The sequence below is a fragment of the Equus przewalskii genome, unplaced genomic scaffold (genome assembly GCF_037783145.1).
Source record: "Equus przewalskii isolate Varuska unplaced genomic scaffold, EquPr2 ChrUn-13, whole genome shotgun sequence".
Lineage (NCBI taxonomy): Eukaryota > Metazoa > Chordata > Mammalia > Perissodactyla > Equidae > Equus > Equus przewalskii.
The window spans coordinates 3,856,886-3,870,595 of NW_027228750.1; the positions used below are offsets into that span (position 1 = coordinate 3,856,886).

General features: G+C 40.7%; 1 protein-coding gene across 7 annotated transcripts in view; it reads right to left on the reverse strand.

The window, feature by feature from the left end:
• SLC22A15 (solute carrier family 22 member 15) overlaps positions 1-13,710 on the reverse strand; it is a 110,972-nt gene that overhangs the window by 89,370 nt on the left and 7,892 nt on the right. For all 7 annotated transcript variants that reach the window (XR_011536814.1, XR_011536818.1, XR_011536817.1 and 4 more), the window contains exon 2: positions 7,426-7,638. Coding sequence is in view for 1 of the 7 variants with exons in the window: in XM_070608076.1 (XP_070464177.1) it covers positions 7,426-7,638 (213 nt within the window). In the remaining 6 variants the exon portion in view is untranslated. The remainder of the gene's footprint in view (positions 1-7,425; positions 7,639-13,710) is intronic.

The following is a 13,710-nucleotide window of genomic DNA, read 5'->3' on the forward strand; positions in this document are numbered from 1 at the left end:
AAAATAAAATCAAAGAGGGAAGCCCTAACATATAAATAATTGCATTAAATGTAAATTATCTAAACACACAAATACAGATATCAACAGTGTGGATTACAAAACTTGACCTAATTATATGCTGTCTACAAGAAACTGACTTAACATGCAATGATATAGGCAAGTTGAAAGTAAAAGGAGGAAAAAAATGCATAGCATGCTAATACTAATCGAAGAAAGCAGGAGTAGCTATATTAATATCAAATAAAGGACGTATCAGAACAAAGAAAATTATCAGAGACAGAGAGGCACATTACAAAATGATAAAAAGGTCAATCCACTAGGAAGACAGAGCAATCATAAATATGTATACACCAAACAAGAGAGCTATAAAATATATGAAGGAAAAACTGATAGTAGAGAAAGAAGAAATCAACAAATCTACAACTATAATTGAAGGCATAAACATTCCTCTCAACAATCTATAGAACAACTAGACAGAAAATCAGCAAGGATACACAAAAACTCAACAATACCATGAATCAACAGGACCTAAACGATATTTATAGAACACTCCATCCAATGGCAGCAGAATACACATTTGGTTCAAGTGCCAGTGGAACATATACCAAGAGAGACCACATCCTGGGCCATAAAAGAATCCTCAACAAATTTAAAAGAATTGAAATCACACAGTGTCCTCTGACCACAATGGACTCAAACTAGAAATCAAAAACAGAAAGGCAACAAGACAATCTCCAAACACTCGGAAACTAAACAACACACTTCTAAATAATCATTGGGTCAAAGAGGGAGTCTCAAGGAGAAAAAAAAAACACGTTGAGCTAAATAAAAATGAAAATTTGTGGAACACAGCTAAAGCAGTCCTGAGAGGAAAATGTACAGCAGTAAAGGCTTATTATTTGCAAAGAGGAAGACTTATCAATAATCTAAGCTACCACCTCTAGAACCTAAAAAAGAAAAAGAAATCCAACAGGAAGCAGAAGGAAGGAAATAATAAAGATAAGAGCAAAAATCAATAAAATTGAAAATAGAAAAACAGTAGAGAAAAAAATCAATGAAACAAAATGCTGATTCTTTAAAAAGATCAATACAATTGACAAGCCTCTATCATGACTGACAAGCAATTAAACAAGAGAAGACACAAATTGCCAATATCAGGTAATAAAAAAGGGACTATTATTTCAGACACCGCAGACATCAAAAGGATAATAAGATAAAATGAACAATTCCACACACATAAACTCGACAACTTAGAGGAAATGGAACAAATTTTTGGAAAGCACAAACTGCCACAACTCACAAAACAAAATAGATCATTTAAATAGCCCTATAATTTTTAAGGAAATTGAATACATAATTTTAAAACTCCCAAAAAAGAAATCTACAGGCCCAGATGATTTCACTGGAGAATTCTACCAAATGTTTAAAGAACTAACATCAGTTCTACACAATCACTTCCAGAAAACACAGAAGAAGGGAACACCTCTAATTTTTATAAAATTAAAAGCTTTATAAGGCTAGTATTACCCTAATACCAAGACCAGACAGAGTACAAAAAAAAGAAAACTACAGACCAATATCTCTCATGAGTACAGAAGCAAAAATCCTTAAAACAATATTAGCAAATAGAATTCAGCAATATATAACAAGAATTATATGCCATCCAGAAAGGCAAGGTTGGTTCAACAGTTTAAAACTAATCAGTGTAATCCAGCATACTAGAAGGCAAAGAAGAAAAATCAAATGATCATTGCAATTGATGTAGAAAATTGCGAACTGATGTATTTGACAAAATTCAATCACAAACATGATTAAAAACTCAAAAAAAAAAAAAACTGGAATGGGTGGACTTCCTCAACTTAATAAACAACATCTATAAAAAGCTACAGCTGGGGGCCAGCCCCACGGCCGAGTGGTTAAGTTCGTGCACTCCACTTTGGTGGCCCAGGATTTTGCCGTTCAGATCCTGGGCATGGACATGGCACCGCTCATCAGGCCATGCTGAGGCAGTGTCCCACACAGCACAACCAGAGGCACTCACAACTAGAATATACAACTATGTACTGGGGCCTTTGGGGAGAAGAAGGAGAAAAAAAAAAAAGACTGGCAACAGATGTTAGTGCAGGTGTCAATCTTTAAAGAAAAAAAACCTACAGCTAACAGTATACTTAATGATGAAGACTGAAGTTTTCCCCCTCAGACTAGAAATGAGGCATGGATGTCAGTTCTCACCATCTACTCAGCACAGTGCTGGAAGTTCTAGCTGGAAAACACAGCAACAAAACAAAATAAAAGGCACATAGTTTGGAAAGGGAGAAATAACACCATCCCTATTTTCAACATGATTATCTAGAAAATCCCAAAGAATCTTCAAAAAATCCCTAGAATTAATAAGTGAGTTCAGCAAGGTCACAGGCTACAAGATTAAAATGTAAAAATCAACTCTATTTCTACCTAGTAGCAATGAACATGTGGATACTAAAATTTTAAATACAATACCATTTATAATCAGTCAATAAAATGAAATATTCAGGTGTAAATCTAACAAAACATGTACATAACTTACATGCTAAAGACTACAAAACGATGAAATCAAAGAATCTCTAAATAACACATAGTGTTTATGTTGGAAGATGCAACAGAGTAAAGATGTCACTTCTCCTCAAAACGATATACAGGTTTAACGCAACTCCTATCAAAATCCCAAAAATATTTTTTGCTGATATAGAAAAAACTATCATAAAATTTATATGGAAAGCCAAAGAAACTAAAATAGCTAAAACAGGGGCAGGCCCCATGGCCGAGTGGTTAAGTTCTCGCACTCTGCTTCGGTGGCCCAGGGCTTCGCCGGTTCAAATCCTGTGTGCAGACATGGCACTGCTCATCGGGCCATGCTGAGGCAGCGTCCCACATGCCACAACTGGGAGGATCCACAACTAAAATATATACAACCGTGTACTGGGGGGCTTTGGGGAGAAAATAGGAAAGATAAAATCTTTAAAAAAAAAATAAAATAGTTAAAACAATTTTGACAAAGAATAAAGTGAGAGGAATCGATCGACCCAATTCCAGGACTTACTGTATAACTAAGGTAACATAACTAAACCTAGATGAATCTGCTGAGAACTCTGGCTGAGTGAAAAAAGCCAATCCCAAAATGTTACATAAATATGATCCCATTTTTATAACATTCTTAAAATGACAAAAATCAAAGTATAGGAAAACAGATAAGTGTTTCCAGGGCTTCTGGCCAGGGCTGAGGACAGAGGGAAGCGGATGCGGCTATCAAAAGGCAACATGAGGGATTCTTGTGGTGACGGAAATGTTCTGTGTCTTAGCCATATCAGTCATTATCACGGCTGTGATATCACATCGTATTTTTGCAAGATGCTACCATTGGGAGAAACTGGGTAAAGGGTTCATGGAATTTCTCTATATTATTTCTTGCAAGTAAATCTACAATTATTTCAAAATAAAAACTTTAATTAAAACACAAAAGGACACAAGAGCCAGCTTGAAGAGGTTCCCACTGGTAAATTGGGGATAATTTGAGCACCAAAATAATTAAAGGCTGTAACAAATTATAAATAACTGAGAAGAATAGGAATCCATGAGTATTTACTAATGATAGATACATAGGTAGGTAGGTAAACGGATGGCAGGCAGGCAGACAGACAGACAGAAAGGGGTCTTGCTTACAGCAGAAAGCAGAATGCCATGGAATCTAAAAGAAACACCAACAGCAAAAAACCCAGCTCATAGATGCAGAGAACAGACATTGTAGTTGCCAGAGGCTTGCGGGGAGAGGGGTAGGTGAAACGGGTGAAGGAGGTCAAAAGGCACCAACTTTCAGTTATAAGATAAATTAAGTCCTTGGGATGCAACGCACAGCATGGGGACTATAGTTAGCAATACTGTATTGCATATTTGAAAGTTGCTAAGAGAGTAGAGCTTAAAAGTTCTTACACAAGAAAAAAAATTTTGTCACTACGTATGGTGTCGGATGTTAACCAGACTTATTGTGCTTATCATTTCTCAATGTACATAAAAATCAAATCATTATGTTTTACACCTGAAACTAATACAATGTTATATGTCAATTACCCTCAAAAGGAAAAAAAAAAGGAAAGCAGAAAGCTAACTGGCAAAATGGAGGAAGTGCTAAAGTTAAGAAATCATTGGGGCCAGCCTGGTGGCACAGTAGTTAAGTTTGCAGGTTCTGCTTCAGTGGCCCAGGGTTTGTCGGTGCAGATGCTGGATGCCGACCTACACACCACTTGCCAAGCCATGCTGTGGCAGGCATCCAAAACATAAAGTAGAGGAAAATGGGCATGGATGCTAGCTCAGGGCCAGTCTCCCTCAGCAAAAAGAGGAGATTGGCAGCAGATGTTAGCTGAGGGCTAATCTTCCTCAAAAAAAAAGAAATCATCATTTTGCAACCATCATAGTTTTAGCTTGGTTTACAAACGAATCATCAAAGGACGCTACATTGGAGGCGGTGGTGTTCTGATGAGGAATAGTAAATTTGAATAATCTTCAGTGATTCTTCATAGATTATTTACTCTTTGAAATGAAAAAAAATACTAACTGTACAGGGAAGAAATCAGGCAATACCTGAAATGGAGGATCAAAATCAACATCACCAAAAAGGAGCAGAAGGATACTGTGTCTCTAGATGTGATCCCCTGAGAAGGACACAACGTTACTTACGTACTGTTCTGACTGTGGATGCATAACCTGAATGAGGAATCATCACACAGACCCAAAATGAAGAATATTCTTCTTTTTAAAAAGGGACTATGTATTCTTCAAAAGTATCGATGTCATAAAAGAAAAAGAAAGGATGAAGGGGAAAAATACTACAGAGTCACGAGAAGCAAATGTAATATGCGATCCTGAAATGCATTCAGTACAGGAGGGGCACCGACTGCATCATCACTGGGTCAAGTGACAACATTGGGTATGATGGTAGATTAGATAAAACTATAGTATCAATGTTAAATTTCTTGAACTTGATAACTGTACTCTGGTTATGTAAGAGAATGCCCTTATTTTCAGGAAATACACACTGAAGGATTTGGGCATAAAAGAACATCAGTATATGTAAATTTCAAAGGGCGTAGAAACAAAATTGAGAGCAAGATAGTAATGCCAATGAGATAAAATACTAATGACAGCTGAAACTAAAGGATACAAGGGTATTCTTTGTATTACTCTTGAAATTTCTGTCAGTTTGAAATTATTTCCAAATAGAAACATTTTTTTAAGTTCTCTGGCTTTTGTTACTTATCAAAAAGAACTAAGAGAGAGGATGGCCCGGTGGCGCAGCAGTTAAGTTCATGCGCTCTGCTTTGGCGGCCTGGGGTTCACTGGTATGGATCCCAGGCACAGACCTACACACCACTTATCAAGTCATGCTATGGTGGGCGTCCCACATATAAAACAGAGGAAGATGGGCAGAGATGTTAGCTCAGGGCCAATCTTCCTCAACAAACAGAGGATTGGCAGCAGATGTTAGCTCAGGGCTAATCTTTCCTTTAAAAAAAAAAAAAAGAACTAAGGGATGGATAACTAAGAGATTGGATAGGTTCCTAAAGAGTACAGTAATCAAGAGCACAGGCTTCTAAGACAAATTTGGGTTCAAACCGTAGCTCTTATTAACTAATCCTGACCTCAGGAAGTGTCAATTTCTTCATCTGTAAAATGGGGGAGATAATGCTTTTGAGGGTTAAATGAGATAAGTACTATAAAGTATCTCAATGCCCGGCATATAGTCATTATTCCACAATACTACTGGTTATTTTAGTAGGTTAGTAGCGGTGGTACTTGTGGTGCTAGTAGTTGTTGTTGCTAGAGCCATGGAAATGCAAAGATGACCAAAACATGGTTTCTGACCACAAAGGACTTAAAAAAAATGGCTGGAGGAGAACCACAAACTTCAGTGTGTACCACAGTGCAAACAAAATGTTACTAGACTGGAAACAAATGTGCACATACTTCTGCTGGGGCGTGGGCTGGGAAAGACGTCACAGGGAAGATGACAGCGCGTGGGAGAGGGTACATTAGGATTTCACCAGGTAGAGGTGAGGGTGAGTGGTCAGGGCGTTCCTGAACAGGTGTGGGCTGAGGGCTCAGGGCATGTGTGGGAAACAGAGGAGGCATAGAGAAGCGCAGAATGGGGCTGGAAAAGTACACCCAAGACCAAGCTGTGGAGGGTGAAGGGCCCTGAGTGTAACCCGTAGGGTCTTATTGTTTTCTGTGTGCCGTGGCAGAATCGCTGGAGGTTTTTGAGTGAGAGGTGACGTGACTCGATTGTTGTCATAGAAACGCCACTTAGGTAGTAGCTCGAAGAGTTAATCCAGCAATTATTCCTTCAAATGGGACCCTCCTAAGGAAGGACCTTCAGCACATCTCTTCCATTTTTAGTATGACCACCCAAAGGGTGAGAATCAAAATGTTCAACAACAGGTAAGGCTGACGGATGCCGTGGTGCAGACACACACACACACACACACAGGGAGGAGGGTGGACTGGAGATGCAGGCAGGGCATCTGGCAGGCACTGTGATGTCCCTTCAGGGGAGCAGCCAGATTTTAGGAGAGCTGACAAGCATGGCAGTCAGAACTGACAGCTAGAAAGGGTCCTGGAGGTCCCCTGCTGCACCAGGCATTAACCCTATAGTCCCTGGATAGCAGGGGCCAAGGGCTGGGCCAGGGAGGCAGTGGACAAATGGACAGCTTGTGGGGGGCAGGCAAAGGGCACAGGGTATTTCAACATTTCAGCAACCAGTGCAGGTGCATTCTATTGCGCATGAGCCCTGCCCTCTGACCCCCGCATTTCCGTGCACCACACTCTATCCTCAGCTTATTCACCTCTGGCTGGCTCAGAAGGTTTTATCCTTACTAGAACCTTCTTGGTCAGCAAAGCCCCTTGAAAGTAAGGCTCCCCACCCACTGGCGGTACCATTTGTATTTGATGTTATACAGTCAAGGTGCCCCATGCGGTCTACACACAAGACTAGACTTCAACACGAACTGTGGGTGTTACAGATGGGTCATTACATGTCTCTCTCTTCATTCTGCTAATTTTTGTGTATATAAGAAAAAGATTTAAAAGTTTCAAGTGACTTTTTAAAAGGACGCTATAATCAAAATGCTGCTCTTTTGGGGTTTATATCTTATTTCATCTAACTAGTTGGATTTCATCTAACTACTAAGATTCATGCTTCTCCCATTTGTAGAAAGGAGAAAACGTTTTCATAGGATATTCTCCTTTAACTCTTAAATTTACTGGAAAGTTATTTGAAGTGTTGTGAAACTTAAATCAACAAGATGAACAACTGCTTCCACTTGCACAAGGAGAAATGTTCATTTAGTGACCAGATGGCCTGATCTCTGTTCCACTGCTCACTGCTCCCGGTGTTACCTCAGAGGCGATGGAGGTGAAGCTGCTGTTGAAGTGCACGTGCTTGTGGATCTCACTGCCATTGGCTGTCAGCAGCCAGTCCCTGAGGGCCTGGTCATCACCACCTGATCGGTTGCCGTGGCTTTGATTCGGCAGGAGCTCTGCCAGGTCCCAGTGGTACGACGGAGTAGCCCCAACCAGTGCAATGAGGATGGCCTCTGTGGCCACGTAGAGCTGAAAGGGCAAACGCACAAAACCACGTATGTTAGAAACGCAATTAGTAAGCTTACAAACCTTGAAAGATCAGTTTCTTGCTTTTGGGTTTTTGTGAGGCACAGAAATGAGACACATCAAAAACAAAGTAGGAAAACATTAAAAGGAAGCTTGAAGATCTACTTCGAACAGAGCCATCAGAAATCCCACTTGTAAAGCACCTACGCTTTTTCCGGGGGTTCTCCTTCTGCGTTTGAGATATGTCTGATGCTGAGGATGCTGCACGTGGAGGGTCCAACACTGGGTGGGCAGGGAGCATGGGCACATGACTGGCTCTGATTTAAAGATTAATATTCCAACTATTTTTTCCTCAATTCTGTACCCTCAGTTCAGATAAGGAGTCACCAGGGAACAGGAATTTCTTGACTTTGGATTTACGATCTAAACAAGATTTTTTACGGCATAGTTAAATGTCTTGGAAAGCAGCACTGTGTGTGTGTGTGTGTGTGTGTGTGTGTGTGTGCGTGTGTGTATGCTCTCTCTATATATAAAAATAGAGAATTTTATTAAAGCAGGTAAGTATAATATGTATTTGAGTAGGTACTATTTTAAAATATAGTATACAACTTTTAGTAAGATTTAAAGAAATGCAAAATTCCAGGTATAGATATTCACTTTATAACCTTTAGCTATAATCATTGTTTAATCTAAACATAGTAGTCCCTTTAAAGAAAAACTAGTTCATTCATTCATTCAAGAAACATTTATTGAGCACACATGCCATTTGTCACTGACTCTTCTGGGCTTTAGAGCTATTCACAATTGGGTTTATAAGCTATTGAGCCTGATGCAGCCTTTTTACACTATGGATTTCCATTTATATTAGCTCTCAATGTTGGATGATTATTTCAAGCTTAAAATATACTAAGAAAATACAGAATTAGTCTGCTCCATAGTGAGACAATTTTATTCTAACAAACTATCCCTATTAACTGAGAACTTGATGTTTTAAAATACCTCTAAGCAGAGTAAGTGTTTAAAAAACACAAAGTAGCACCCCCACCGGATGGATGTGTTGACTGAGGCACAAAAAGGTGGAGAGACTCCCCAAGAGCTTTATCTCCATTACTCAGGGACCTCCCAGCTCCTTCCACACCATTCCGTAGGGGCATATTCAGCTGTTAAGTGGATAAAGTAAAGCGCCAAAGGCAGAGTAATTTATCACAAGTAGATGACGGAATTACTGTCAAGGAAAGAGGAAAGAAGTCATGACATTGTGTGTGTCATAACAGAAAGCTAATGTAAAACCCAAGATGTGATTTTTCCACTCTCGCTAAGGTTGCGAGGATATAAGGCAGCCCCAATCTATTTTGAGTGGAATGACTGTGGCCTCTCGAGATGTACAAAGCTGCCATGGGTCAGTCTGTGCCGATGACTTACTGTAAAATGCAAAGGGAAACATGTTTCTAGATTTATATTGCTTCCTGACCCCTATTTGCATACTATTAAGGAAGTCTTAGAACAGGAGGCAATCAGCTTATAAATATAAAAACCTTAATTACAAGAATAGACAGATCACACATTTAGCAGCAGCTATAATTACAAAGCCACTTGTGCCCGTTTTAGTAACTGCCCTTCCTGATTACAATCTGCTGAAATTTAATTCACAGGTAAAGAAATTAAAAAAAAAAATGGGGCAAGGGAACTCAGAAGATGACAAAAACACATGTTCTGGTAAACACACAGCCTTTATTCTGGCAAAGCAAACTAGTTACATTTTCTAAATATGCTCTTTCCTGCTTTTGTTCTTACCATTCACTTCACCTGGAAAGCACTTTCTCCTGCTGTGAACGTCTCAACCTTTCCAGTCCTCCAAGATGCAACTCAGATGCCACCTCCTCCCACCTTGCTTTCCTCTCCAACCCTCCAGAAACCCTCTCCTGCTTCTGCTCAGCCCCCAAAACTCCATCTAGACTTTCCTTAGAGCTCATATCATCTTCTTCATTGCATTGTATTTATGTGTTTGCCTGTCTTTTTTTCCCTATTGGAATATACTCTCCCTGAGAGCAGGATCTATGTCTGATTCACCTCTGGGCTTCCAAAGTAAATCACTCAGGGCCTAGATATATGCTATCACACACTCAGTGAGTGAATGAATGAATAAATGACCAGGATGGAATACGAATAACAGTAAACACTAATGCTAACCATGTGCCAGACACTGTTCTAAGTGCTTGTTGAAAATACATTAACACATTATATCGTTATCTAGCTTGTTCTAAGATAAGCAATGTTGTAGTTAAAAGAAGAAATGCTCCAAAGTGTTCTCTCATCAGAGGCGTGTTTTATTGTGGAGGCTAGCAACCTTGGCACAAACTAAAACGTGTAGAGAGCAGTTCAAACACAAAGCGGTGGTACAGTTACGTACACTTACGAAGCAGCGTGCAGGGAAATCTGGCGAATCAGTAGTATCTGTATTCATGAGTGTTGGTCCCAGCAATGTGTAAGCTGAAGAAGGATTTCCCACCTTTCTCATCTTCTCTGCCCTCCTCCCATACCACGTTTCCATTGCCACCCTATGTGCGCACGTGCACACACACACACACACACACACCCCCAGCAGGGATCTAACTGAACACACAGGGCCATGGCTTTATGTCACCAAAAGGGTCGGAAACATGCATGCAGTGCCCACCTCCAGAAAACAGAGTCAGCCGTTTTGTCTTCTCTGATACACATGCTCATGCGTGGTTCTGCTGACTGTAAGGGAGACGGAGTAGGCAGGCAGCTACAATACTGAATGATAAACGCTAGGAAAGGGCACCATGAGGAGGAGGTAAAAGAGGTGATGCCCAAACTCTGCATACAGATTACTGGTATGTCCTCTACACCAGACCCACATACACGCGTCACATGAAGTCAAGATGGTTTAGCCCTTATCTAGTCACGGGGATGCGCCAGCTACACATGGACTATAGCAGTGGGTTTCCTCAGTTTGCCTTCCTCGACTGTGGCAGTGTCACAGACCTCACATCCTGCTTCTCTCCCCCAAAGTACAAACATCCTCTCAGTCTTCTCTCTGCTCTTACTCTACAGCTCCCACGCACACATTCACCCACATCTTGTCTAATGAATCGCACCCATCAGCAGATGGGCCTTAAAGCCGCAATGAGAAACCACCATCCACTCTCCTTCGCAGTGGGACCGACAACATCTCCAATAAATCATTATCTTCTCCAGCACTACCTCCAGGGAAGAAGAACAAGTGCCACAGATGGCTGGATTTTCCCCCCCCTTCAATGTAATTATAATTAGAAAAGTGACTAAAAGGCACTAAGGGACTGAAATTCTAAAAGTTTCAAAAAGTGAAGATTTTAAAAATAATTTTATACTAACAGCATTATAAGCTTTTACAATACTCAGGAAACCAGATGTCTCCCATAAATTATCTCATCAGAACATCTTGTGCTGTGAAGTCATGGCAAGCATGACGCTGATGTTGTAAGTAGGAAAAATGGGCTCCAGAGCGATGAAGTGAATTGTTCAAGGTTGCATGTAACCTTGCAAAACCAGGATGAGACTGGGAGTCAGCTAACTTTGGGGCCAGAGCTTTGTTCAGAGAAAAAAATGAAACATGATTTTATTGTTGTTATTACTGTTTGTCTTTTACGCACTCAGTACTCAATTACCCAAGTGACTCAACCAAAAGTATTACAGGAGCAAGACCATCTCATAAAGGCAGGACCAAACGCACAGTGCCCAGCACAAAGTGAGTATTCACTAAGTATTTCTTGAGTGACTTACTGATACTACCCATTTTTTGTGTTTAAAAAGTTTAGTTATTATGCCCGTAATAACTGGTGTCTCTAAGTCCTATTGCTCCCCCAACTCTAATCCACCCACATGACGCCAGCAGATCAGTCTCCCTGAGACGCTCCCCATGACTCCTCCAGTCAAACACATTAATGCATAAACAATCAGCGCCCCAGCCCTCCAGACCCTCACCGCATGGCCCAATTGCTACCGAATCCGCTTTCAAGCTTTCTGTATGAGCCCAATCAATTCCCCAGACACGACTTTTCATTGGTCCTGTGAAAAGCACAGGGAATCTGAATACCTGAGTCTGAATCTCAGCCCTGTAAACTTTCAGCAAATCAAAACCTCTCTAAACTTCATGTTTTCTTCCAGTGGGACTGCACACTAGCAGTCCATCTTGATCTAATTCATTCATATCTAGCTAACCTATTCTCGGGCCAAAGAGGATGTTCCTACAGCCAAGAGTAAATTGTACAGCACCATACAAACAGTATGTCAGTGTTTCCTAAACATTAATGTGCAGAGTCTAACTCTGTTGGCTGGAGTGGGATCTGAGATTCTGCACTTTTAACAAGCTCCAGTGAGGTCAACGCTGTGGTCTGGGCCACATTTTTTGTAGCAAGGGTATAGGTTATTCCCTCTTCTACCCTTTATCCAATTTTACGTTTTCCACCTGAAATGACTTTCCTATTCCTCTCTAAAGCCAAGCTTCAAAGTTCAGCTCAAGCTCAGCCCTCTTTCTGAAGCCTTCAATGAACCACTCTAGACCACACTGATGTCTTTTTGTTTTTTTTTAAGATTGGCACCTGGGCTAACAACTGTTGCCAATCTTCTTCTTTTTTTTTTTTAAGGATTGCCACCTGGGCTAACAACTGTTGCCAATCTTTTTTTTTTTTCTTTTTCTGCTTTATCTCCCCAACCCCCCGGCCCCCACCATACACAGTTGTATATCTTAGTTGCAGGTCCTTCTAATTGTGGGATGTGGGACGCCGCCTCAGCGTGGCCTGATGAGTGGTGCCATGTCCATGCCCAGGATCCGAATCCTGGGCCACCGCAGTGGAGCGCACAAACTTAACCACTCAGCCAGGGAGCCGGCCCCATCCTTTTTTTTTTTTTTTTTTTTGAGGAAGATTAGCCCTGAGCTAACATCTGCTGTCAATAGACCTCTTTTTGCTGAGGAAGACTGGCCCTGAGCTAACATCCATGCCCATCTTCCTCTACTTTATATGTGGGACGCCTACCACAGCATGGCTTTTGCCAAGCAGTGCCACGTCCACACCCGGGATCCAAACCAGCAAACCGCGGGCCGCCAAGAAGTGGAACATGCGAACCTAACCACTGCGCCACCAGGCTGGCCCCTGATGTCTCCTTTCTTAATTTCCAAAGCATTCAATGGCTATATTGTTTACTGGGGAAATATTATTTTGTATCATTATTTAACAGTGTAGCTATAGTTAAACTCTAATTTTCTCATGATTTGTCATCTTCTGAAGGAGAAACCCAAACTGATACTTCTATATTCTTTCAAGAAACTCGACACACCCCTGTGTACATAACAGCTTATGACACATTTTGTTAACTAATTCCTTACAGAATGGTGTAGGAAAAAAATGCTTATGGATTAAAAAAACCAGTAATTCTCGGACCTAATCTTGGTTCTAACCACTAATTAAGACTTTAGACACACTATTTAACCTTCCATCTGTTTCTCTCAATCTCTCTCTCCCAAATAAAATGAGAGGACTACCACCTGACCACCTTCCTTCTGTTATTTCAGTTTCATTTTTAAAACATTTTGTGAGTGCCAACATTTTGCAGCACATTGTGTAGGAGCCTCAGGTGGTAACAACCAGGGATAAGAAACAGTTCTTTCCTTCTAGGCACATACATTCAGGTGAAGACAACAAATATATCCAAAGCAATGAATACAAGGCAGATTTTGACAAAGGCTCCGTTATCCATAGTAGAAATGAAGTGAATGACAACACAGAGAAAGTAGATGGGAATTCCAAGCAGGGGGAAGGAAAAGGTTGCAAATGTGCCACCTGAGCTGGATACAGAAAGACTGCTGGGGCTGCAATCAAAACAAAACTCGGGCCAAAGAAACAGTCTAGTTAGAGTCAAGAAAGTAAAGGACATGTTTTTAGGGTTCTGGGAAGAAGTACTACAGGGCTAGCTCAGCTTTTCCCAAACTTCAGTCATCTGAGTATCCCCCACAAGAGTGTTACATGCCCTTTTTCTGTCTTCTATTATTTAATTAATAGTCTTCTTTTAGGG